Source organism: Aulostomus chinensis, chromosome 19 (assembly GCF_037954235.1).
Source record: "Aulostomus chinensis isolate RoL2024-O1b breed Wild chromosome 19, RoL_Achi_v1.0, whole genome shotgun sequence".
In the NCBI taxonomy this organism is placed as follows: domain Eukaryota; kingdom Metazoa; phylum Chordata; class Actinopteri; order Syngnathiformes; family Aulostomidae; genus Aulostomus; species Aulostomus chinensis.
Genome location: NC_141338.1, coordinates 13,040,805 through 13,063,592, shown reverse-complemented (window position 1 = coordinate 13,063,592; position 22,788 = coordinate 13,040,805). Strand labels below are relative to the sequence as shown.

The following is a 22,788-nucleotide window of genomic DNA, read 5'->3' as shown; positions in this document are numbered from 1 at the left end:
TTATGAAACGAGAGAGAGAGTCAGGTATTTTCCCCCTTAATTCACGCAGAGCTAATTCAGATGAAAGAAAACGCTCAGAAAAATACACGGAGCCATTTAACGAAAGAGAAGCCTCATAATTACAGGATGTATGAGCCCACACACACACACACACACACACACACACACACACACACACACACACACACACACAGGTTCAGATCGATGTGTCAATCATCTCCACCGCCACTCTGCAATCAACTGCATCTCAGAAATAATCCCGTGAAAATAATCAAGATCTAATAAAATATATGCAACTCTTTGTCATCCCAAGGAGAAAGAGATCAATGTAAAGTGTTTCATCCATTTATTTTTATTTCAAACAGATAAATATACACCACTGCAGCGGCTTCACACGAATAAAGAAATTAATAAAAAGGCTTTGTGTTGCTCAGATGCAGGATGTGGTTCCTCGTTGCGCACGCAGATATTTTCTCCTCTTGAACAAAGTAATTCTGCCTCAGGTTGGAACTTTGCCTGCAGTACAAACGCTCATTTACTGGTTTGATAAATGGCGCTTTTGAAATTCAGAGCAAATTAAGAGCGAATAAATTCTGAGTGGCCGACTGTTTTTAGCCTTAAAAAGGTCAAACCTGCAGTAAAACAACTCAGATTGCGTCAAAAATAATAGTAAAATAGAATTTAAACACACAAAGACCTTCAAAATATTTCATTATTTACATCCATTTTTGGTACACAGCACTGATATTAATAAATTTAAAAAAAAATCATAGGCTGTCCTCCATGAGTGGGGAAAAGTAAACTGGCTAGGGAGCATAATGGGACGCTGTCATTAACAGGATTACGGTAAACAGTTGTGACACTGGCAGATTATAATCTGGCCTGGTTTCCAAAGGTTCCATTACGAGGACATTTTGCTTACGTGAAGTATTATTCTCAAGGACCATCTTCCCCCAGTGACGTAATACTGATGTTTGGTGTTAATGCCTTTGTTTTCTCATAAGAGTTTATTTGAAAAACAGCTATAGAGAATCTACAAAACAGGAGAAAGCAACGTAAATCAGATTTGACATTTAAATTAAAAAGATTAATCCACACAGGTCAAACTAACTTGACAGTTCTGAGTTTTATTTAGAAAAAAAAAATGCAGAAAATAAGCAAACTACCAGGAAAAGATTATGGGTCAACACAGAATACACTGCAGTTCACAATAAATGGATAAGTGGTTCATCAATTGATCTGGTAACAAAGACCTGTAACAAATCGGTGTATTTCCTCTTTATTAAAGTCCTCCAGGAAAAAAAAAAAAAAAAAACTACAAAAAGAACCACCTTTAAACACGATCCAAAAGTACAAACACGCCAAAAACAAGAGAGCCAGCAGTCAGCGTCCCTCTCTTCCTGCGTCATGTGACTCTCACCTGATAAGACAAGACAGACAAGGCCTCCGACCTGCACAGCAGTCAGCTACGTTATCGATCAGTTATCAGTCAGAACTCAGGATACTGAAAACCCCAAAATAAGTCACCTGGTCCGAGTGTGTTCTTGTACACTTGAACAACTTCCACGTCTTTTACTCCCAGATAGAATTGTCCATTTGTGTGTGAAGGGGAAGGGGGAGAGGGGGGCTGAGGTGTGGTTGGAGGGCAGGGGGATCTCCAGAATAAGTGGGAGGATGGGTCATCTCCTAAACTTGCGGAAGGGCCTGCTCTGGTTATTGTGGTGTGATTTAGAGTAGGGCTCCCAGCGTTTCCTCTCTGGCGGCTTGTTATAGACGTAAGCCGACGGGCCCGAGTACTCATCATCTGGATTCTCCTCCATCATCTGAAGCTTGGCCTCAATAGCACGGATCTTAGCGCTCGTACTTTAGTGGAAAACAACAACAACAAAAAAAACAAGAAAGAGGACAGACGTTAGCAGCCAGGCTGAGGGGGGAAAATACCAGTGCTGGTGAGGGGAGATTACCAGTTGTGCTGTGTGGAAGACAAAAAAAAAAAGGGGGGGGGGGGGAGGAGAAATCTAGTATTTAAATGGTGAAATGAAAGTTGAAGAAGCATGTGAGAGGAGGCTGTAAGAACAAATAAATGGGTGAGAGAAAGAGTGAATGAGGGAGTGAGTGTGTAAGAGCAGGAGAGACAGGGGAAAAGAGTGTTTATATTTCCTCTCGTGCTGCGTGGAGTGTATTGAAGCTCACACAAGAGGAAGATCCTTGCTGCACTCTGGATCACCCCAGTGAGAGCACCACTCAGCATTCTAGACCTTCTATTGACCTAACAGGCCTGTGTATGACTAGCGTGTGTGTGTGTGTGTGTGTGTGTGTGTGTGTGTGTGTGTGTGAACGTAAGTTGCTGCTATGATGGAGCATCTTCAAGTTTGCATTGACAGAATTCAAAGAACAGTGCCAACTTTTTGGGAAATACATTCCTCATCTTTTAATCTTCCAGAGTCTCACGAAGAAAAGATACCCTTCTCTCCTCTGTGCTGAGCATCATAAATGGTAGTGGACTGGTATGTTAGCATACCTCTGTCTTGCCCGCTCAACATCCAGCACCAAACCTCTATGTATTCTGGTTCAGAGATCAGGTTCAGGATCCTGGTTTGTCCAGAAGTCCTCCTCATCCTCTCGTACAGAGTCCACCATGATAGCAGCAGTCGCTCTTCTACTCTCGTTATGTTGCGATGCTGCGTCAAATCACGGCGCCCAGTCAGGAAAGTAGTTCTGACTGTGTCTTGCAACATCTTGTAATTTCAAATAATTTCATAGAAAATGTTACTCATCCCTACATATATTAACGCAGGCTTTGGAGAAAAGTGTAATATTGATGACTGAGGTATGCTAACACATCACATTCACTAACATTTATCGTGCTACGCTAACTGGCATCCAGGTGGTCCCTGAGGGTCCAAGCAAGCTAAAACAAAAAGAGAACTTCAAGTTTCAATGGCCGTTTGAGGGTTAAGGGAGGGGTGTGTGTGTGTGTGTGTGTGTGTGAGAGAGTGAGTGAGAGAGAGAGAGATTGAGAGAGAGAGAGAGAGAGAGAGAGAGAGAGAGAGAGAGAGAGAGAGAGAGAGAGAGAGAGAGAGAGAGAACAACCTGAGATGGTTGGCTGCTACGGGACCTTCCTCTGATGCACCGCTGCACGACGGTTCCAAGCTTGGAGGCATCGACTTGTCGTTTCGGAAACCTTCAAACCTCTGTGGACAACACAAGGTGGCCAGAACAAAAAAGTGATGGAAACAAGGATGGACAGACAGATGGAAAGAGACAAGCAAAGAGGTAAAACAACCAGTAGAAGCTTGAAAGGTAGAGATGCACTTAAACATACAATATTTTTTTACAATTTTCTGTCCAAATCATAGAGACCAATTGACTTCTACCTTTTTCTTACTTTCCTTTTAACAAATAATGTTGAAAGTGCTCAAAAACAAATCTGTAAACAAAGTGCTCTAGTTTGCTGGACAGAGCTTATATGAATGGAAACCAACGAACTGCAATATATCCTACTTTAACGTGTTGGAATTTCCAAAAAGGAAACAGGTGCAACACCACACCCAGCGTCATTTATTTGGATCAAGTATTTACATTATAATAATGAGTCACAATCAAATTTTAAAGAAAGGAAGAAAATCAAAACCTTCAACTGTGCAGAGCACCGGGCCTGTATGAGCAGCAGCTGCTAGCTTTAGCTGCTTAGCCTCTGCTAGCATCTAACTGGGCATATTCAGTGTGTGATTAAGTTTGTTGCTACAAATGTGTCCGTGGTTGTTCCTCCACTGCTTGTTTTGGGATTTACAAAACTTGCGTGTTTAAATAATTGGTCTTCATCAGTCACAGTGAAGAACGTCGAAGCTGATGACTTGTCAGTGCACATATGACACGACTGTCTGTGTGTACTTCTCGTGCACGGAATCGGACGCACTGAGACTGATGGATCAGTCTCTGCTCGTGGCTGATGAAGCTGAAAACCATCCAATTCTAGCCAGGGGCTGATTGATCAGTGCTTCTCTGATGAAGAGACCCTTGTACAATTAGACGGAGACGCATGGATAGTTAGAAAAGATCAACACGAGCAATCAGGAGGGATAGAAGATAGAAAACTGTGCTGTTCAGACCGCATGCATCAAAATCTAAAAATAACACAGAATGTGTCTCTCGCAAATCTGGAGCATCTCAGATGTGCCAATAGACCCGGAGGACGAGAATTTCTCTGCCTGCTGTTTTCCTGGACCAGGGCTTGTGCTGAGGTCATGTCAACACTGAGAGGGCCTGCAAAAAGTTATCAGTGCATTTTATAAAGAGGTCACACCTGTTTTCATATGCATGTAAAACCTATTTCACCGTTGGAACAGGACAAAGTCCAGGGAATCCTGTCAGCCCGTTTTTCCAATGAATACCAAAAAACATTCCGGAGAGTCAACTTCAGTTTCCTCCCGCTACCATCAACATTATTTAACTCCAGTATTGATTTTGTTTGTGTCTGGTCAATCAGACAGTAACCACGCAGCTCATATTCACACGCTAAAGGATGAGAAAGGATAAAAGTGGGCAGCAGCTGAAGAGCAACACTCATTCCTTTCAAAACCACCTCGCAAACATCTCCACCAGCCAACATAGAATTCTTGTGACCTGCGGAGAAAAACAAAAACAGACAAAAACGAAGCAACTGTTACATGAAGGCTACAAGAAATCAGAGTGTGTGTGTGTGTGTGTGTGTGTGTGTGTGCGCGCGCGTGCCCCACAGCAGCCAGGAATATGTTGTTGAGGTGTTAGCTAACACTGGATGTAGTTAAATCATATAAATGCGCACATATGGATATTACTGTCCAGAAAAATGAATAACATGTATAGCTAAGAATAGGCCTTAAACAATGCCCCTTCCACAAGCCAGGACCCTTCCCTTCCACCTATTCCTACAGCCATGGAGCTGGAATGCATGCAGATATTTACATAGAGACAATCAGGGTGCCGTACATGTGGACAGAGGTAGCGGGACGGTTCAGCTATGATGGTTCTGGTTGTTGGTTGCTTCAAACTCTACATATCCAATATTAGGCAGGAGAAGAGTATAAAAACACATCATGTCCCATGATTCTTAGCAGCACACACACAGTAACAATTCTGGAACTGAGAAGAAACGGTGACCTCAGTGACTCCAGGCAGGAAGTAACAAAACACTTCTACTTCGTGAGCATACTTGAGTGGAACTTTCAGGTATCTCATCTTTGCCTCAGTTTTATTTTCCTGCCATGTTACTTTTACCTCCAAATTCTTGGCTCACATCTGTACCTTTAACTCCTTCATTTTTCTAAACAGGCTCATGTTGCATGCACTTGGACTGAATTCAATTATTTACTCCTTTTATTTTCTTATCTTTCTAAATGGGACTAAATATTGTTTTCATACCTTAAGTGCATGTCAGAGCCAGTCGTTCTCACTCTTACTTGTACAAAGAAGTTGATTCAGGTGCTGTGACTGCAAAACAAGTATCTGTACTACCTAAGAACGTGTGCCACCTCTGCTGCCGTGCCTGAGGAGCTGCTTTAACCATGTGATGCCAAACATGATCTGGTCTTGATCCCGGTGAAGTGGTGCCATCTACTACAAGGAGGCTTTTTTGGGATGTAGGACTGCCTGGCAGACGCGTCAAACAGAGGGAGTTTACATCCTCAACCCCAGACTGGGTTTGTAGAAAATGGAGACAACTGTGGTTGAAAATTTCACTTTTGCTTCTATAGAGCGTCATAACAAAAAACGGTACATCAGGCATTTATGAGCTCATACTTTCAACAGGGAGGCAGTTTGGCAGCTCAGAATAGTGGCTGCTGCCAAAGGTGAGAGAGAGGAGAGTCATTGTGGTGCAGCTGCAGATCCACTAATTTGGGGGGGGCGGGGGGGGGGGGGGGTCCAAACAACAGACAGAAGCTGGAGCAGTATGGCAAAGAACACTTTTACAATCAAATTTTTAAAAATATAACACTGGATTGTACTGAAGGTTGACAGCACAGGAAACTGCAGTGTTTAAGAGTCCCAGGGCCATGGTGACAGACCTGCTGACCCTGGTCTGTTTCACCAGCCTGGTCCTGAAGAAGAAACATCTTCAAACCAAGTTTTAAAGTTGTCAAGAAATTCTCACATTCGCTCGAGTTTTCTTCAGGATTTGTTCTGGGGAAGAAGAGAGTTCACTCACACTCAAGACCATGACAGCCCGAGAGCGCTGACATGATTGTGGAAAAGCAATGGTTATTGCAGTTTCTTCAGCTTTATAGTTGTGGAATATTGTAGGTTTTCAATTCGAAAATGATTTGGAGGGGGCTCTTATTTGGAGTGTTTTCTGTCAGCAGCATTCACTAAATGCAAATAAAGCATGCAAATGCTCTTTTTGTCGTTGCATCCATTGCCAACGCTAATAAGTACAACACCTCTTTGCTGCTAACCTCCTGCAGCACTTGGTTCAGAATTACTGAATGTGGGATTTTCTGAATCCTGAATCACGTGTTCCTCCGTTTAGTCTGTGCTTGACATTTTTCAAGAATGAATTTAGGCAAAACATGGAAAAATACTGAATTACACCCACTGACTTTCCAAAGTTAATGAAAAATTACAAACTGACATCGAACAAAAGTAAAGTTATGACAGATGGCTGACTGGCAAATTACTGTTACTAATTCTCTTACACACACACACACACACACACACACACAAACACACACACACACCAGCCTGACACATATACATGGAAAATAAGTCATCTTAGGCTCTGTAGCAGGATTACTTTTTTGAATCCAACAGTGCTGGAAGCCTCATAGCTGCAAAGTTTAAACTTTCAGGCTTCTGTCTCAAGTACATCAGGACCCGGTGGAATCGTGGCTGCCGTTTCATATCTTGGAAGCGCCACATGTCTTATCTGGCTGTCGTCGCTCCATTATATACAGATATAACTACAGATATCGGGGCTCAAACAGGTGAGTGTTGCAACGCCTCCTGTGTAGGTTGCTGCTGCTGCTCTGCTAATCTACTACTGCTAATCATGGAACAATTCCACAAATGTGCCACATATTTGCTGGGAAAGATCAAGACAAGATGGCACAGAAACCAGTTTAATCCTTCAATGAACAAACACAAACCTAACAATAAAAAACATCTGGCGCTTTTAAAATCTCCAGCTGTTGTCCAGCGATGCAAGAAATTTCCCTTTGAGTGAGTGACAGAAAAAGACTGAAGACTGTAATGAATCTTTTATTATAGCGTCAATAACAAACGCTGCTATTTCTGGTGAGGTGGTGGATTGAGCCCAGTTATCCTACGTGTTGTCTTGAAGCAGCAGCATTGACCTTGAACTCCCTTTACCCTGTGTGTGTGTGTGTGTGTGTGTGTGTGTGTGTGTGTACCGACTAGAAATTCCACATGTTGAGGGGACTATAAATCTGACTTGCCTCACTTTTGGGAACAGAAAGTGTTTTGGTATTGGAGTTGTGGTTAGGTAAAGTCTTTAAGAAACTAATGAAAATATAATGTCTTTGGAAGTGATTTAAGCATGACTCTATGTGTGTGTGTGTGTGTGAGTGAGTGTGTGTGTGTGTAGGGCGTGATTAGTCTCTATACAGGATATCCCTTCACCCTTTGCCAGTAGGCTGTCTATTGTTAAGAGACAGGCACAGGTTGTGCTGGGACCCCACTTCTCTCCATAAGCCCACTGCTGCGGTCGTCATGGGATTGTTTCTGAGTCTTTGCTCTAACTACAGGATCAAAGACATAACGTGGCACTACTGCATGAATGGGATTTTCTCTACAAGTACAGGCTACAATGATCGGTCCATGGTGAAATTTACATTTAGTTTCCCTGCAGCTGCAACAGCAGGATCATTAGTACATGTGAAGTTCCTTCATCCTTTCCTTGTGTTTATAGAAATGCAAATGACACTTACCCTTACCTGTGCGTGCGCCCAGCGCACAACCAGCTTCTTGGACAAAGCAAGCTTCCCATTTAAACACTGGATCGCCCTCTCTGCCTCCTGCACACATTTAGAGTGAGGGAGAGAGAGAGAGTGATAGAGACAGAGAGAGAGAGAAAGATAGAGACAGAGAGAGAGAGAAAGATAAAGAGAGAGCGAGAGATTTTTTTTACAATTCTGATTAAAATCAATCAGCTGTGATGATTGCACTCGTCATTAAATCATTAATTTTCACAATCGAGAGATGGCATCCGCAATAAAAGATGATGATGTGCCTTCTCTGCCTGTAGATAGGCCATAACTGAGGTGAGTGTGTGTGTGTGTGTGTGTGTGTGTGTGTGTATGAGCAGCGTTTGGGAAAAAAGTCATTTTTTTCTAATCAAATCAGTAAGTGGCCTTGATGGCAAATGACTGTATATTAATGAAGTACTTAATCTTGGTGTGCGAGCGTCTAAGTGTATGTGAGTGTGTGTAAGATAAACACACACTTCCTCTGTATAATCCATTTGGGAGGGTTTCGTATCCCACAGATAGACACTAGCTGTGAAAGGAGATGCTTATCATGATCCCCCCGGTCATTCCAAAACAAATAGTAGCTGCTGAACTTGCGAAGCTGCAGGCTGTGTTTGAAGTGTTCTGTAGCCATGTGGTCCGATTTACTTGAGACGCACAATCAAGTCCCGACTTGGTATCAGAAAGCACATTGGGCCGCGTCATTGCGGAACGTGTTTGATCAAATATGACCAGAAAATTAAATTGAAACAGTTTTTTTTTTAAAATAATATCTACATGTGAATTTATAAACCGTAAATCTAGAAACACAAAACTGGTGACTGACACAGGATCATGTTATGTTGTCAGTGTGTAGCGAGTCTGTGTAACACATTTCTCTGAAAAAAAAAAACCCCAACTAACAAAACGCAGGATTAGAAAGCAATTTTCGGCATTTAAGTTTGTAATATGATTTCATCAACATGCACTAATGTGCAACACAAACACAAGTTCAATGAACTTCACTTTGTGTACCTCTCTGGTGCTGAAGTTGACAAAGCAGTAGCCTCGTGGCTGGCCCTCCAACGGCCCCGACTTATGGAACAGGAAGTCAAACTGTTTCACGTTGCCAAACCTCTCCAGCAGCTTCACCAGGTGATATCTGCCAGGACAGCAATCACATGATGAAGTCAATTAAAAAGAAGTAGGAAATTAAGAGGAAAATTACGAGTGTGTGTGTGTGTGTGTGTATTCTTCTGTCAGAACAGGTTTTTTTCCCCCTTATCCCAAATATATAAATACGATCAACAGCTTCCCCTATAAACTGGAGGCCAATCCTGTGAGATCACCCCATAGATCTGCTCCACGTCATATTGCCCCCCCTCAGACACGCACACACACACACACACAAACAAAAACATACACACGCAGAGTGAATCTGTCACGTGGGACTAATGAGAATGACAGCTTTCGCTCCCTGACACCTTTTTAGCAGCAGGCCAGCTGCTGTGGAAGGCCTGCGACAGTAAATCTCTTATTGAGACAATGCTGAGGATACAGTAGCAGGACAATGAGGGAATAAAGCAGAGGAAGCCTCAACCCCCCACCTCCACCCTCCAAATGCAGTGTGTGTGAGCGTGTGTGTGTGTGTGTGTGCGCACGCAACTGACCACTAGCAGCCCTGGGAAAAATATATGTCTTTTGGAAAAGCGCCTGGAGTGGACAATGAGCTCAGGGTCGCCTGTACAATAAATTCACAATTTATATCTGTAATATTGGTATCGTTCTGAGTGCCGTGAGGGTCTGAGAAGTGGAGGACAAGTGGGTGTTTCACGAATGCTCCTAGGAGATTCAGATTACATGTCTGTGCTACAGCAGCAACAGTTAAAGGAATTAAGATTTAGGTTCATAGAATTACAACAGATTATAAGTCATAAAATTATGACTCTTTTGATGATATAATGGCTTTAGTCTCATGTAATTATAACTTTATTCTCATAAAAATGCGACTTAATTCTCATGAAATTATAACTTTATTCTTAGAGAATTCCGCCTTTATTAAAATCTCCATTTTTTCCTCAAATGTGGTCCCTACTCCTCCGGTGAATAGAATCAATGTGAGAATAAATAATGATAACAATAGGCTATGAGTTGTAGCTCAGAGCTGGGTGTGTCTGGGTCTGTCGGTGGTGATGACAAAGATCATTTCTTTTTATAGTCTGATTCTCAATACTCCGCCTCAATATAAATACACACATCTACACATATATTTATACAAACGTATTTATGTGTACACACACACACAAACACACAACATCAAAACTAATTCATTGCAATTTTTATCTCAATAATTTATCAATATTCCAGCCCCTTGAATGTGATTTGTGGTATATTACTGTCAACATTCAGATGCATAGTAAATCCAGTAAAACTGGGCAACTGTATAACATTGCATTTATGGTTGTAATCAACTGGAGTCAAAAGTTTGAATTGAATAGTTTTGGCTCCATTTGTCCATTGAGTTCTAAACGTCATCAGCTACCCAGGAGGTCCAGAGCAAGTTGTATTTTCACCTCTATTTTGATGTGTTCAACAAACTACGTAGAGTATTGCAGTATATCATGAAACATATTATACTGTAAGGCCCTTGCCTGGACTTAAGTATATTTTGAGAGAAACAATTTTATTTTCCTGCACATGGAACGTTTCCACTCACTGACCTTGACCACTCACGACATGCTTTGCCACATGTGCTCCTTTTCCCCCTTCAATCTTGATCGACACATTTAACATTGTGCCATTTTAGATGACAGTATTCCTGATCTAACTAATTGATCAAATCAAGAAGCATTTTATTCTTTTAGTTAGGTTTCAAATATCAAATCTACTACCTCCATAATTAAATGTAGTGTTGAAAGCTGGTCCTTTTCCTTCTGTGACATGTCAACATTCTGTACATAGGCCTGTTAAATACTAAAACACATGCATCGCATTTGAGAGGAATGAATTCAGCAACCTTTTATTGTTCTGCCGCATGTTATTTTTAATCCTGCGATGTTTGTGTGCAGCCGTGTGTGTCACAATAAAGACGACTGTGTGACATTGTCTGCATGTGTGTGAATGGGAGCCAGCGTGGGATATGGAGGCTGACGTGTGGCTTTCAGCTCCAGTTTGCACTCTTCCACCCTTCTACGACTCCCTGGAGTGCTTTAGGTCGAGGAGCATTTCTGCTTTTCCCAGACAACACCCTGCAGACCTCCATGTGAGGGTGGCGCTCATTTGCATAGAAAAGCATCTGTATTATAAAATTAAAAAAATAGAACCATTTATTCCACTAATGCTGAAATACTTAGCTTTTCATGCCGGATAGAAAAAAACACAATGTTGTAATGCTTTCAATATTACTCCAATAGTACTCTATTCTTGTTTTGATATATATTAATATATATTGCATGTGCAAGTGTGACAGTAACATGGCAGACACTCCAAGAACATTTTTGGATACTCGCAAGCTGAACCACAATGGAGTGCTCCTCCTGGGAGCTGTAAAAACCACCGGAGGAAGAGGAGGAGGAAAGGGTGGGAAAGCTTTCAGAGGGCGAGAGTAAAGTTCAGAGAGGGGATGTTTGACGGCAAGGTGAAAGGTGGAGGAAGAGGAGGATGAGGCAAGAGAAAAGAGGAGAGGTGAGACACCAGGGGGAGATGGGACACCAGGTAGGTGAGGTAAAAGAGTGAAGCAGTGGGAGAGAGGAAGGAAAGAAGGGGCGTGAGGCGTGTCCAGAAAAAGATATGACAACAGGTTTTAGTTCCGCAAAGTGAAGCTCAGAGGGCAGAAATTCACGATTGATGTGAAGAGACAGTTTGGACAAATACAGACATTTTCTGTGATTCCAGCTTGAAATCCTGTAGTCTCACACAGCCAGATGCCCCCTGGCGCTTCGTCAGCACAGGACAAACAACCTGTTATCACTCTGCTACGGTGGACAAAACAGCACTGACTTTTTTCAATTTCTGTAAGCCAATCACAATCATCCTGGCATCATCCAACGTTGCTGTTTTTTGCGAGTACGTTGCTAATCGCTTGCTAGTGATGGATTTGTTGTCGTTTCTCGTGGTGCATTAAAACAGCATGGTACTTACCGTGTTCATGACCAATGACCATTTGAAAGTCCCGTCTATTCATACATACGTCCTAAGTCGTTTTTTTCGGAAAGCTTCAAATCCGCAACGCAATGTATTTGTTTACATTTTTAGAAATGGTGGCGCCAATGGACCAAGGAGAACATATGGCGTGCATATTTCCTGTGTCCCAGTGACGGTGTTCCTATCCTGTTACCACCTGAAAGCCAAACCTTTCCTGTGCACAACCTCAAGAGCTCCATTTGAAGGAAACATGCAAGTGGGACCTTGAAACCGCCAGCATGCAGAAATCAGAGGGGGCAGATATTCCTTTCCTAAACTAGACTGACTCGGGACCTCAAAACCTGAATATAATGTGGGTAAGAATGTAGGCTGAAGTACTGGCCCAATGACGAGGTCGTTCCCACAGTGTAGTTACAATAAACCAGACAAGAAGTCCTGTAATTAAAAACATGAAGTTTCAGGGGCAGAATTTATATCCAGAGAGAGAATGATGAAGAAGGTGACAGATTTCCACTCATGACAAATTCAAATTCACTCTCTGAGCAATGGAAAGCACAATATGTCATGAAATCTGTTGTTGCACCTGTGCCTTACCTGTCTGCCTCTGGGTAAAGGCTGAACTGAGGGCAGGTAAGGATGAAAAAAAAAAAATCCTTTGTAACTCAGCTTTGTAATAAAAGTGGTGAGACATCTAATGAGTTATGAGTCCTTGGATTTGGAGGTATAACACCACCTACACTTAGGCAGCAACAAGAAGCTTCCTCACAATACAGAGTTGCTCCCAGCAAGGAAATGAGGACAAATGTTTGTAGCCCACAGATGAAACAGAGAAGAAAATCAGATGCATGAAGCAGACATTTCCTGCAAGTCCAAGTTCATCACGGCACCCCTTTTAATACTGTTTTCATGAAGGATATGTGAAATCAATCATAGCTGCGCACAAACACACACACACACACACACACACACACACACACACACACAGGCAAAAAAATCATCTTTTTATTGAAGGGAGTGTGTTTCACAAAATCTAAGTGCAGCCCCCTTACCTCATCACATCTTATTTGATTTAACGCTTCACCTTCAGCAACCGGAGCAGAACTGGATGCTTCCAAAACACAGTCTTGCTCAGCCAAACACAATATTAAAACTCAGCACTGTCTCCATTATATAAACACTGCCACTGAAAATGGCTACACACTCACATACTTTCAAATAACTGAATCCTCAACATCCATTTGGAATTTAGATTTCATGACACAATTGTGAACGAGCAAAAAATAAGGTTATGAGAAAATACGAGCGTGCAACAGGTACGTACTACGTACCACTACTAAGCATCGTGCATTTCAGGTCTGTGTTTCTCCTCAAATGCACTGAGCTGAGCTGCCAGGGACAAACAGAGAGAGTAATGCGAACGCAATTCATGAGCTAATTAATCTCCCCAATCAGCAAGAGGGGCCATGAGCATTTCTTATGTTTTCCTTCAATACTGCAAGGTAGTGGGCTATTTATGTAGAAGTAGAGCAGAGCAGTGGAAGGGGAAGGAAACGCCTGTCTAGACGCCCACCAGAGCTGCAGCCCTTACGCTCTGCAGAAGCCCCCAGGGGCACACAAAACACCCCCTTACCCCCGAAAAACACCCTTCCCTCAATCCCACTGTACATAAGGGTGCCCTAAACATATTTATTCAATATCTCTACTAAAAAAAAAAAAAAAAAAATGATGGAAGCATATTTGTATGAACATACTAAAATGTTGTGTAATGTGAGACAAGCTCATAATGCACAGACACCTCCACACGCTGCCGCCCAAACACCAACTGTGTATTTAAACACCCTTCCACACCAACACTCCACCCCTGGCTGACACAGAGAGCGTAAACAGGGCAGGTGAGTGAGGAATGATGGCTGCTCCTTAGTTGAGCAGGTCTCCATGCCTCACTGCCTCTCTTTCACACACCCAGCCCTGTCTGCTCAGTCTCAGCCTGCAACACACACACGCACTATGCACACAGTTAATCAATCATATACGCACACACACAATGCATCGCCTCTCTATGAAGCAGAGTCGGGCAAGTAAGACAACAACGCTCCAGGTTCATAGCATGGACCACGCAACAGCAAGCTCAAATCCACCACTGTTATTGTTCTTAAATCATCTGGCTGCCTCACATGTTTTGAAATTTCTCAATTTTTTTGGAGTGATACTTTTTTCATATTTTTAGTGTCTGACAATTGTGTGTCACATGTAGTCCTCACTGATTCCTGATAGTCATCATGATGTTTAAGTTCATGAAAAATAGGAACTGGGATTAAATATTTGTAAAGGCCACTCCGATGTTGGCAGTGCCATGGGTTCCCTCCACCAAAAGCTGATGGGACTTTAGAATATCCCAAATAATAATACAGAATATTCCAACAAGAGCTGATGAGACGTTGAGCTGTTGTTCAGCAACTACATCTTTATTTTCATGATCTCTGAAGCAAAAATTAAATTGTCAAAACTAAAAAGCTAACATTAGGCAATAAACTACACCATGGGCACATGATTCCTTTATCACCACAACTAAGCTACGCACTTGGTGTGTTTGGCGTGATGTTGTTTCATGCCAACCTCCACGGTCTTGTTTGGATACTTGTTAACCAGCTGCTTTTTTTAAAACATGCACACAAAAAAAACTTCAAAATTGACCAGTGTAATATTTACTAATGCTTTTAATACTGCACAACAATATGTTAAATTATCTTAAACTTGTGTTAACCGCAGAACTTATTTCAGGCCCATAACCAAGAACCATTTGACTTCAAAACAAGGGACCATGATGTTGGACACTGCACCACTCAGAACAGGAACTAAGAGAGCAGTAAGGTAGTAGTAGGTATACTAAATAGAGGATGGATGCGTGAGGAGCTGTGCGTCTCACAGCAGCCATTTACTCACTCTGTGATTTTGGGATCGATGTTGCCGATCCACAAGCGGTTTCCTTCGTGGGCCCCACTCTCTGAAATAATGGAGGCATTTTCCACTGTCTCTGCTGCAGACGACATGTGTCCTCTGTGCAAGGCAAGGATGACAAGAATAAAATGTTGTACAAAGTTGGCATCGGTCCAACGTGGCATACATGCCACAAGTTAGTAACAAGTAGTCAGCAGGGCCATGGAGGCCAAATACAAACAAATAAGTGAGACGAGAGGACAACAACGTTTTCTGGAGAAACATCTATGCACAGTGACTGACGTAATCCACAAGAAACCAGCTTGACATTGACAGAAAAATTTGACCGCGTTTGAATTTTTGAATCTATGAAAACATTTCCCACACATACAACTCAAACCCTACAGGGTCATTTAGCGGCAAACTAGTTCAATAAGTATGCTACCAAATCTGACATTAATTAAAGGATAAAATCAATTTAATTTTGCCCTTTACACCCGAACAAGTACATAGAAATTATGTTTCTAAAATGACCGAGACGATTGCTAACAATTCAAACAACCGCCCTTGTACTTTAGACATTTTTTTTCCACAATGAAGCGCATTTGTAAAGCTGTGACGGACCACATGGACAAGAATCATACGCGTGAAAAAGTTACTTTTTTACAGAGCATCAACTACTTTGCTCTTTTTAAATATGAGTAAAGAAGGAGCGCTGAGGAGCTAATGGCTAGCGTTGGCTCAGGGACACTCGGACACTATGCATTCCTTATTTGCGTTAGCTAATTTATATCAACCAGAATGTGAAAGGTTAAGTGACATATTCAGTTTTAATTCGCAAAATCGATCCTCTGGTGATTTGATGGTGCGCTTCAGGCGAGCAAATGCTAATTAATTTAGCAGCTAGCAAGACGACACCTTTACCTCCTCAATTTGTCGAAATGACTCTTTGGTTGTGCCTGACTTCTTCTTAATGTGCTCCTTATCCCTCCGGTGGGATTATTCGGTTGCGTCAAAATATACTTGTATTCATTTCAAACATATTTAATGTTTTCCTCGATTGAAATTGACTGAGCTCGCTAGCTCGAAAGGTGAGTAGTCGCCTTACTACCGTCTGACAACAAAGGCGCAGGATGATGGTGCGGCTTGTTTAATTGTGGAGCCCAGAGGAGGCACTCGGTTCCTTCACAGGCATCTGCCATTTATAGAAAACCCTCGGAGTCACGTTGGTTATCGTGTCTCAGGAAGACACCCCGCTCGGTCGGCACACTTCTTAAGAGATTTTGAACACGAACTCTGACGTTCCTGGACGTCGGCGAGGGATGATGACGACAGATGTCGACTGTGGCTTTCTGTGTGTAATGTGCTCTCGTGAAGCTTGAAAGTAAGTACACGGACGTGGGGAATTTACGGTGTTGTGAGGGGCTTGAATGTGCGGCTGCTGTGGATTTGGCGTCAAAATAGGCTGTGGTTTAGACAGTTGTAGGCTGTAGAATGTTCACCGGTACGGGGAGAAAAGCTCCATCCCACCGACCTTCACGCTGCTGGATGAGCCTTCCGTGTTACTACCGGGCTGTTATGAAACTGTGCTGAGACACTTTGGTAAACGTCACGTTTTTGTTTGGCTTTTCTAAATCCCGGCGGTAGATGACATCAATAATCCACAGTGCTAACCAGAATGCCCACTAATATCTGGTTTGTCATTTGTCACACAAATTTCCCCATTGTGGGTCATATACTTATGACGTAATAATAGTGAGTCAAACAAACGACGTGATTTGTGAGTTAAACATTTGGGAAATTAACAAAAACAATAGAATGTAATATTAAATTGCTGATTTATCTAGCGCTTCAAACTCAGTCCTTACGTCAATTGAATGTTTTGTACTAAAGCGTGATGGGATTTCTTGTTTCTGTTTTATATGTAATATAATTGTATTTAGGTATTGCCACTGACAGTTGGGCTAAAACTAGGTTTTTGAATATAAAATTTGTAGTTCTAGGACATAGCAAGAAATATTCAATTTTACAATATTTCTTAATCTAACATGATAAATCAGAGTGGGCAAAACGACGTAAGTATAGTAATTCTTTTTTTCCGCGATTTTCTTCCATTTCCTGAATTGATAAATAGAGAATGAAATTAAGAAATTATTCAACTGGCTTTTCAACAACTCTGCTTGTTATGAGAGTTGTGTTTTTGCACCATGTGTAAGAGCAGGAACATCTTAATGTTGCAGTTGCTAGGTTAGTTTACTTATAATTTAATGTACTGAACATTTACCTAGTCTAGGTGCAGTGGTCAGCACTGTGGCCTCACAGCAAGAAGGTTCTGAGTTCAAGTCCCGGCTCCATCACAGGATCTTTCTGTGTGAGTCTCCATGTTCTCCCTGTTCCTGTGTGGGTTCTCTCTGGTACTCCAGCTTCCTCCCACAGTCCAAAGACATCAAGAGGGGACGAGGCTGATTGATACTCTAAATTGACTGTAGGTGTGACTGTGAGTGTGAATGGTTGTCTGTCTCTATGTGTTGGCCCTGTGATGGACTGGTGACCTGTCCAGGGTGAACCCTGCCTCTCACCTGAAGGCAGCTGGGATAGGCTCCACCCCCCCATGAACCTTAACAGGATAAGTGATAGACAATGGATGGATTTCCAAAAATTCACAATATGAATCAAATTGGCAACCAATAATCGTGATATTATTGAATCAGGCAAACGGTGTGTGATCCCAGATCTGTTCCCTCTGAGGCCAGTCCATATTTGCAGTCTGAGTGTGAACACTTTGTGTGACGCAGCTCAGAGGTTCAGCCAGGAAGAACATGATCAGATATTTACGTGTACAAAGGCGAGCTCATGCGGGCTCCCCAGCTGGCTTCTGCCACTGAAGAAGGAGAGGTGTGTCTGCAGCTGCTGCAGTGTGGGAAATCTACAGGATACGAGGCTACAGTATCCCACTGAACACCTGTGCTCTGTGTTTGCTGCTTGACTTCCCCTCCAAAGAGATCCATCAGCATCCCACATCTGAGTCGATCTGCTCTACCACAGTGTGCCATATCAGACAGCATCAGCTTGTCAGGAAGCCTGCCAGCCCTGGAAGTCTGTCAGGGGTTTTGATTGGATATCGTGTTCTACAGTCTGGCTTAATCTTGGTATATTTTAAGATTTTGGTTAATGTCCGGAGCCAGGGGGAGAAGAAAAGACTGGTGAGAGCTCTTCATGGTTAAATTAGGGTATATTCCTGCACATTGGCACAAATTAAAGGAGTGTTATTAGGAAATGTGGAATATTTGTGTGATTTTCTGTGGAAAAGAAAATTGATTCAAGCCAAACACAACTGGATTGCCTCCTGTGTAATCATGATGAAGTCCATCAGTACGCACAACCTTGTGCATCTGAATGTACTGTATCTTCTAAGTGAGGTGTTCGTGTGAGGGGTTTAAAAAAAGAAAAGAAAACAAAATCCATTGGACAGTTAATTAAAGAGATTAATCAAACCATTTTGGGAATGGCAGAGTATTTTTGCATGTCATTGGACTTTGAGCTAAATATGTCTGTAAAATTAATCAAAACAAAATCAAAAGCTTAATATCCAAACTGCAGCTGTTCCAATTTTCTAATTAAGGTAAAATATGTCATAACATGCCATTATAAATGAAGCTTTGCAGATGCACAGCCCATTTTTTTTCCACTCCAATAAAATGCAAAATTCCCTCAAAAACCAGTCATTTCACGACATCCGCCTTGAATGTTTTTGTGTATCGTTCAGCCATAGAGCTGAAATAAATGTCTCGTTTCAAAGCGTGAGTATATTGAGAGCAGCTATCGGAGCAGCACGGTGCTGTGAACTGTTCACAGCCACTGACAGTGAAAGACGGGCTTTAGTGTGTGTCTGTGGGCTTACGGCGTTTGTTTGCACGTGTGTGTGTGTGTGTGTATGCACCAAGGTTCAGTGACAACATTCACAGTCATGACCAGATTTTCAAGGTGGGAGGTGGTTAGTCCATAGAAAAGCAGGGGGCGGTCTTGCCGTGTTGTGTGCCTTTGAATGGGAGGTCCTTGAGAAATTCCCAAACAGTTGGGGGGGAGCTGCATGTAGAGATGGTTAGGCGTGTGTGTGTGTGTGTGTGTGTGTGTGTGTGTAAAAGAGGAAGTGAGAGACCATTACAGTAGAGTGTGGGAAGGTAACAAAATATAAGTGATGTGATTTCTTTTCTTGACTCTGTATCACCAAAGAAATGAAAAGCAAAACCAAAAATTAGAATAGAAAAAAATAGAAAAATTCACAAGTTTAGAAGTTTTACAGTTTTCCTTTGACTTGTGATGTAAACTGAATATTCAGGTATCGGGTTGGGTTGGGCCTGTCAACGATGTTGCCCCTCCCCCAGTCCACACGACATCCGGACGCACCTTGTCACACACGCTGTGATATTAGTCTAGCGTCTGCAACAATGTAAAAAATAACAAAAACCCTTCCTCCTCAGTAAATCATGTTTGAACCTTTATTTTTTATCACAAACCTGATAAAAGTCACCTCTCCCGTCAGTGATCCGCTGATCGGCTCCGACAGCATCCGTATATCACTGCTTTGCATAAATCACCCACCTAACCAAAGGAATTATTTCTGCAGTTCACTACTCGCACTCAAGTTTTGTGGAGCAGAGCATCGGCACAAAACACACAATTCTCAGAAAGGATGGGCAGTGGAACCTACCTGTGGATAGTTGAGATTATACAGTAACTTTTCATTATGATGTCTTTATTTGACAGATAAGAAGAAAAAGATACACAATTAGAAGAACAGGGAACAGGCAGTATCAGGCTCTTGCTCTGTCCCTCTTTGTTAAGTTTGATCAAATCCACGTGACTTCTCTTGTTAAAACTTCCCACATTTCACATCTCCCGCTGAATGATAGTAACCATAGCAGCAGCATCTCCATTCGTGGCCACTTGTCAGCACTTGGTTTATTTCATATTATATGAAAAAGCTCTTTCATCCCTGAACACCTCTTCTGTCATCCCAGAGTGACTGTAATGATGCTGCTGGCCTCCAGCCCTGACAAATACATGAAAGCACTGAGTGGTTTGGTTCTTTTAATCAATTTTGTTCCAATAATCAATAGAGGAAACATCAACAGGGGTTGTAGATGTAGAGCCGCCTCCTACTGGCTGATATGAGCTATTACTTCATTTGTTTGGCTATTACCAGCAATATTACAACTTAAATACTGCAAAGTTGTCACGTGTTGTATTTCTACTCCTCCTCAGTTATAGGAATGAATCATCTAAGGCTGCTGTTAGATCCTCTGTGGGGTCGGTTCCTGGCGCAGCAGGTCAGCTGTCCTCTCCTGACCGCCACCAGGGTCAGCGCCCCTCTTTTGTACCCCGCCACCCTCTGCTATCCTGCGGCATGCATGCGGCTGTATGCAACCAAGAAGACAAAAGGTCAGTAACGAGACTGCAGAGATCCACATGTGAGCAACATCTGTGGCAATATTGGCATGAATACACCTTTCTTGATTTCATATTTCATGTCTTGGTTATGAGTTTCCACTCTTCACTCAGTCCTTCTTTCCCTGTCTTGATCTTTCAAGCAAAGACAAAGGGACAGTCGTTGAGGGTGAATATTAATGAAGCCCTGGTGAGTGACATCATCAGCTTGGAGAGCGTGCAGCAGGACATGACGGCTGTTCTCAGTGCACTCAAGGAGGACTTCACACGCAGCCTCAGCATCCGAACCTTGCAGGGTATCCATCTTATTTTATCAGTTATTTTGTTGGACTCTCCTTGACAGTCCTTGTGTACAAAACTGAAAAGCAGGCCAAAAGAATTACTTGAATATCTTCATTAATCAACTTAATACCTCTTACAAAGGGGAAAAAACTAACAGATAAACAGGAACAAATGATTCTTATAAGCCAATGTACAACACCAGGTTCTGTTCCGTGTGTGTGTGTGTGTGTGTGTGTTGGTGTGTGTGTGATCTCATGCACCGTGTTTACTTTTATGGTTCCAGTTGGAACCAGTGCAGTGAGATTATAAAGCACATGAAATGACTCAAAACACTATTCTGTGTTTCCTGGAGCAGCGCTCGATGTACATAGGAAACATGGAAACAGTGGAGCATCTGTGTTCACCTGACTAACTGATTCCTACCTAGAAACCCCAAACATCCCAAACTGTGCACAAACATTTAATTTGCCTTAAGAACATACTTTTATTGTGTTTGTATCATACTCTATTTTTCATAGATTCAAGATTCAAGTTTTATTTGTCACATGCCTAAATGTACAGGTACAGTGGCAGTCAAATGAAAAATGACTTCTGTGCTCGCGAAACTGAATATAAATATACCACAAGCATGTAAGAAAAAAAAATATGATAAAGTTTAAGAAAGATACATATGGACCCAACTAATTAATCCTATGTCACTTTCAGTCTGCCGCCACAAAAACAAAACACCATTAATATTCTGATATTCAAAGCTGCATAAATGGCTTCATTTCCTTATGGATTTTTTTTTGTATTATTGCTACTTATTAAAACATTATGTCGAAAACAGTACGGTACTACACCGACACTAGTTTAAGTTTCACATTTCCAAACTGTCAGTAATATGTAAGAATGCACAAAAACACCCTGGGCTCATATACAAGCAAATATCAGCCATCAGATCAACACTGATATGTTTATAAAATGGCCAGTCTCTGCCAACACCAGTGAAATGCTGATATTTTTGGTAATTAATCTAAATTTGTGTGCATGTCTTTGACAACTCTGAAATGAACTGATGATACCGTTAGTCTAGGGTATCACATTAGCATGATTGCATACAATTATCCAAACAGGACATGTTCACCCCCGGCTCATTTCTTCTCTCTCTCTTTCTCGCTCTCGCTCTCTCTCTCTCTCTCTCTCTCTCTCACGCGCGCACACAGACACACACACTAACACCACTTTGTTTGCATCAAGAAGATCCCCATGTGACCTTACCTTGACCCCAGTTTGACCTCTGTTTCCCCAACTACATCCAGGTCGTGACCCTGAGCCTCTGGGTTCTAACAAATGGGAGCAGAGTTTTCGGGGGGGGGGGGGGGGGGGGGTGTAATGGAAGGTCCCATGGGAGGAGGAAGCAGCCACTCCAGTCAAACTTTAAACTGACAGTGGCCTTTCCTTCTTCCTCCTCACATGAACATTTGATCTGATCTTTTATGCAGGAATCAGGACAGTCATGCATCAAGCGCTACACAAGCACTCCCCTCCTTTTATGGTTAACGTCTCAATATCTCGTGTCTTTGATTTCCTCCAACTGTTTCAGCGCTCATCATTTGTTTGTCTGTCCATTTTTCATCTTCTGTCCTTCAGCTTTCTTCCATTTTCCTTTCATCAATCAACAACTACAGCTCATTTTTGTCCTCCTTTTCTACCGCTATTACTCATTCTTCTCTTTTGTTTTTTTTTATTATTTAATATTTTGGCCATTCCTCAAACAACATTTTCAGTTTGTGTCCTATTGACCTTTGGGGAAACATTTGTTCACAGGGCAAACATTTCCCAACTCCCCCTGTTCTTTTCCAGTCCTCCTTCTCTTTCTCCCTCCATCCAGTCATCCTCCCTGCATCTGTCTGTCTCTCTCTTCTCTCCTCCCCTCTATCCATCCCCCTCTCTTCTGTCCAGCTGCGCTGTAATCCAGGGAGGCAGCAGGACTTAGAGCTGACAGGAGAGATGAGATCGTGGAATGGAATGACGTCAGTTGTCCAAATGCGTG

The 22,788-nt window shown here is 42.2% G+C and overlaps 2 protein-coding genes across 4 annotated transcripts in view; one reads left to right on the top strand and one right to left on the bottom strand.

Annotated features, from left to right (window-relative positions):
• Positions 1-372: 372 nt before the first annotated feature.
• Positions 373-16,336, bottom strand: rbm18 (RNA binding motif protein 18). 3 transcript variants are annotated; one of them, XM_086187473.1, is made up of 6 exons: positions 16,135-16,336; positions 15,030-15,143; positions 8,979-9,105; positions 7,926-8,012; positions 3,094-3,194; positions 373-1,863 (listed from the first exon to the last, which is right to left on the bottom strand). In XM_086187473.1, the coding sequence occupies exons 2-6, from the start codon at positions 15,134-15,136 to the stop codon at positions 1,680-1,682; spliced, it is 606 nt and encodes a 201-aa protein (XP_086043599.1). In that variant the 5' UTR covers positions 15,137-15,143; positions 16,135-16,336; the 3' UTR covers positions 373-1,679. The 3 variants fall into 3 exon arrangements, with proteins under 3 accessions (XP_086043599.1, XP_086043602.1, XP_086043600.1); XM_086187476.1 differs by lacking the exon at positions 16,135-16,336 and adding an exon at positions 15,948-16,000; XM_086187474.1 differs by having other exon boundaries at positions 375-1,863; positions 7,932-8,012; positions 15,948-16,330.
• Positions 16,254-22,788, top strand: part of mrrf (mitochondrial ribosome recycling factor) — a 20,773-nt gene continuing 14,238 nt past the window's right edge. Inside the window, exons 1-3 of the mRNA XM_086187472.1 lie at positions 16,254-16,407; positions 20,289-20,465; positions 20,615-20,767. Coding sequence (XP_086043598.1) covers positions 20,297-20,465; positions 20,615-20,767 — 322 coding nt within the window. The 5' untranslated portion in view covers positions 16,254-16,407; positions 20,289-20,296. The remainder of the gene's footprint in view (positions 16,408-20,288; positions 20,466-20,614; positions 20,768-22,788) is intronic.

Excerpts from the sequence above, each read along its gene's own strand:
- rbm18 (XM_086187473.1), bottom strand. The coding sequence starts at position 15,136 with ATGTCGTCTGCAGCAGAGACAGTGGAAAATGCCTCCATTATTTCAGAG. Across the intron at positions 3,195-7,925 it reads GGGCGCACGCACAGGTAAGG|AGGTTTGAAGGTTTCCGAAA; the intron begins GTAAGTGTCATT and ends TGTTGTCCACAG. Across the intron at positions 1,864-3,093 it reads GTAGCAGCCAACCATCTCAG|TACGAGCGCTAAGATCCGTG; the intron begins GTTGTTCTCTCT and ends TTTCCACTAAAG.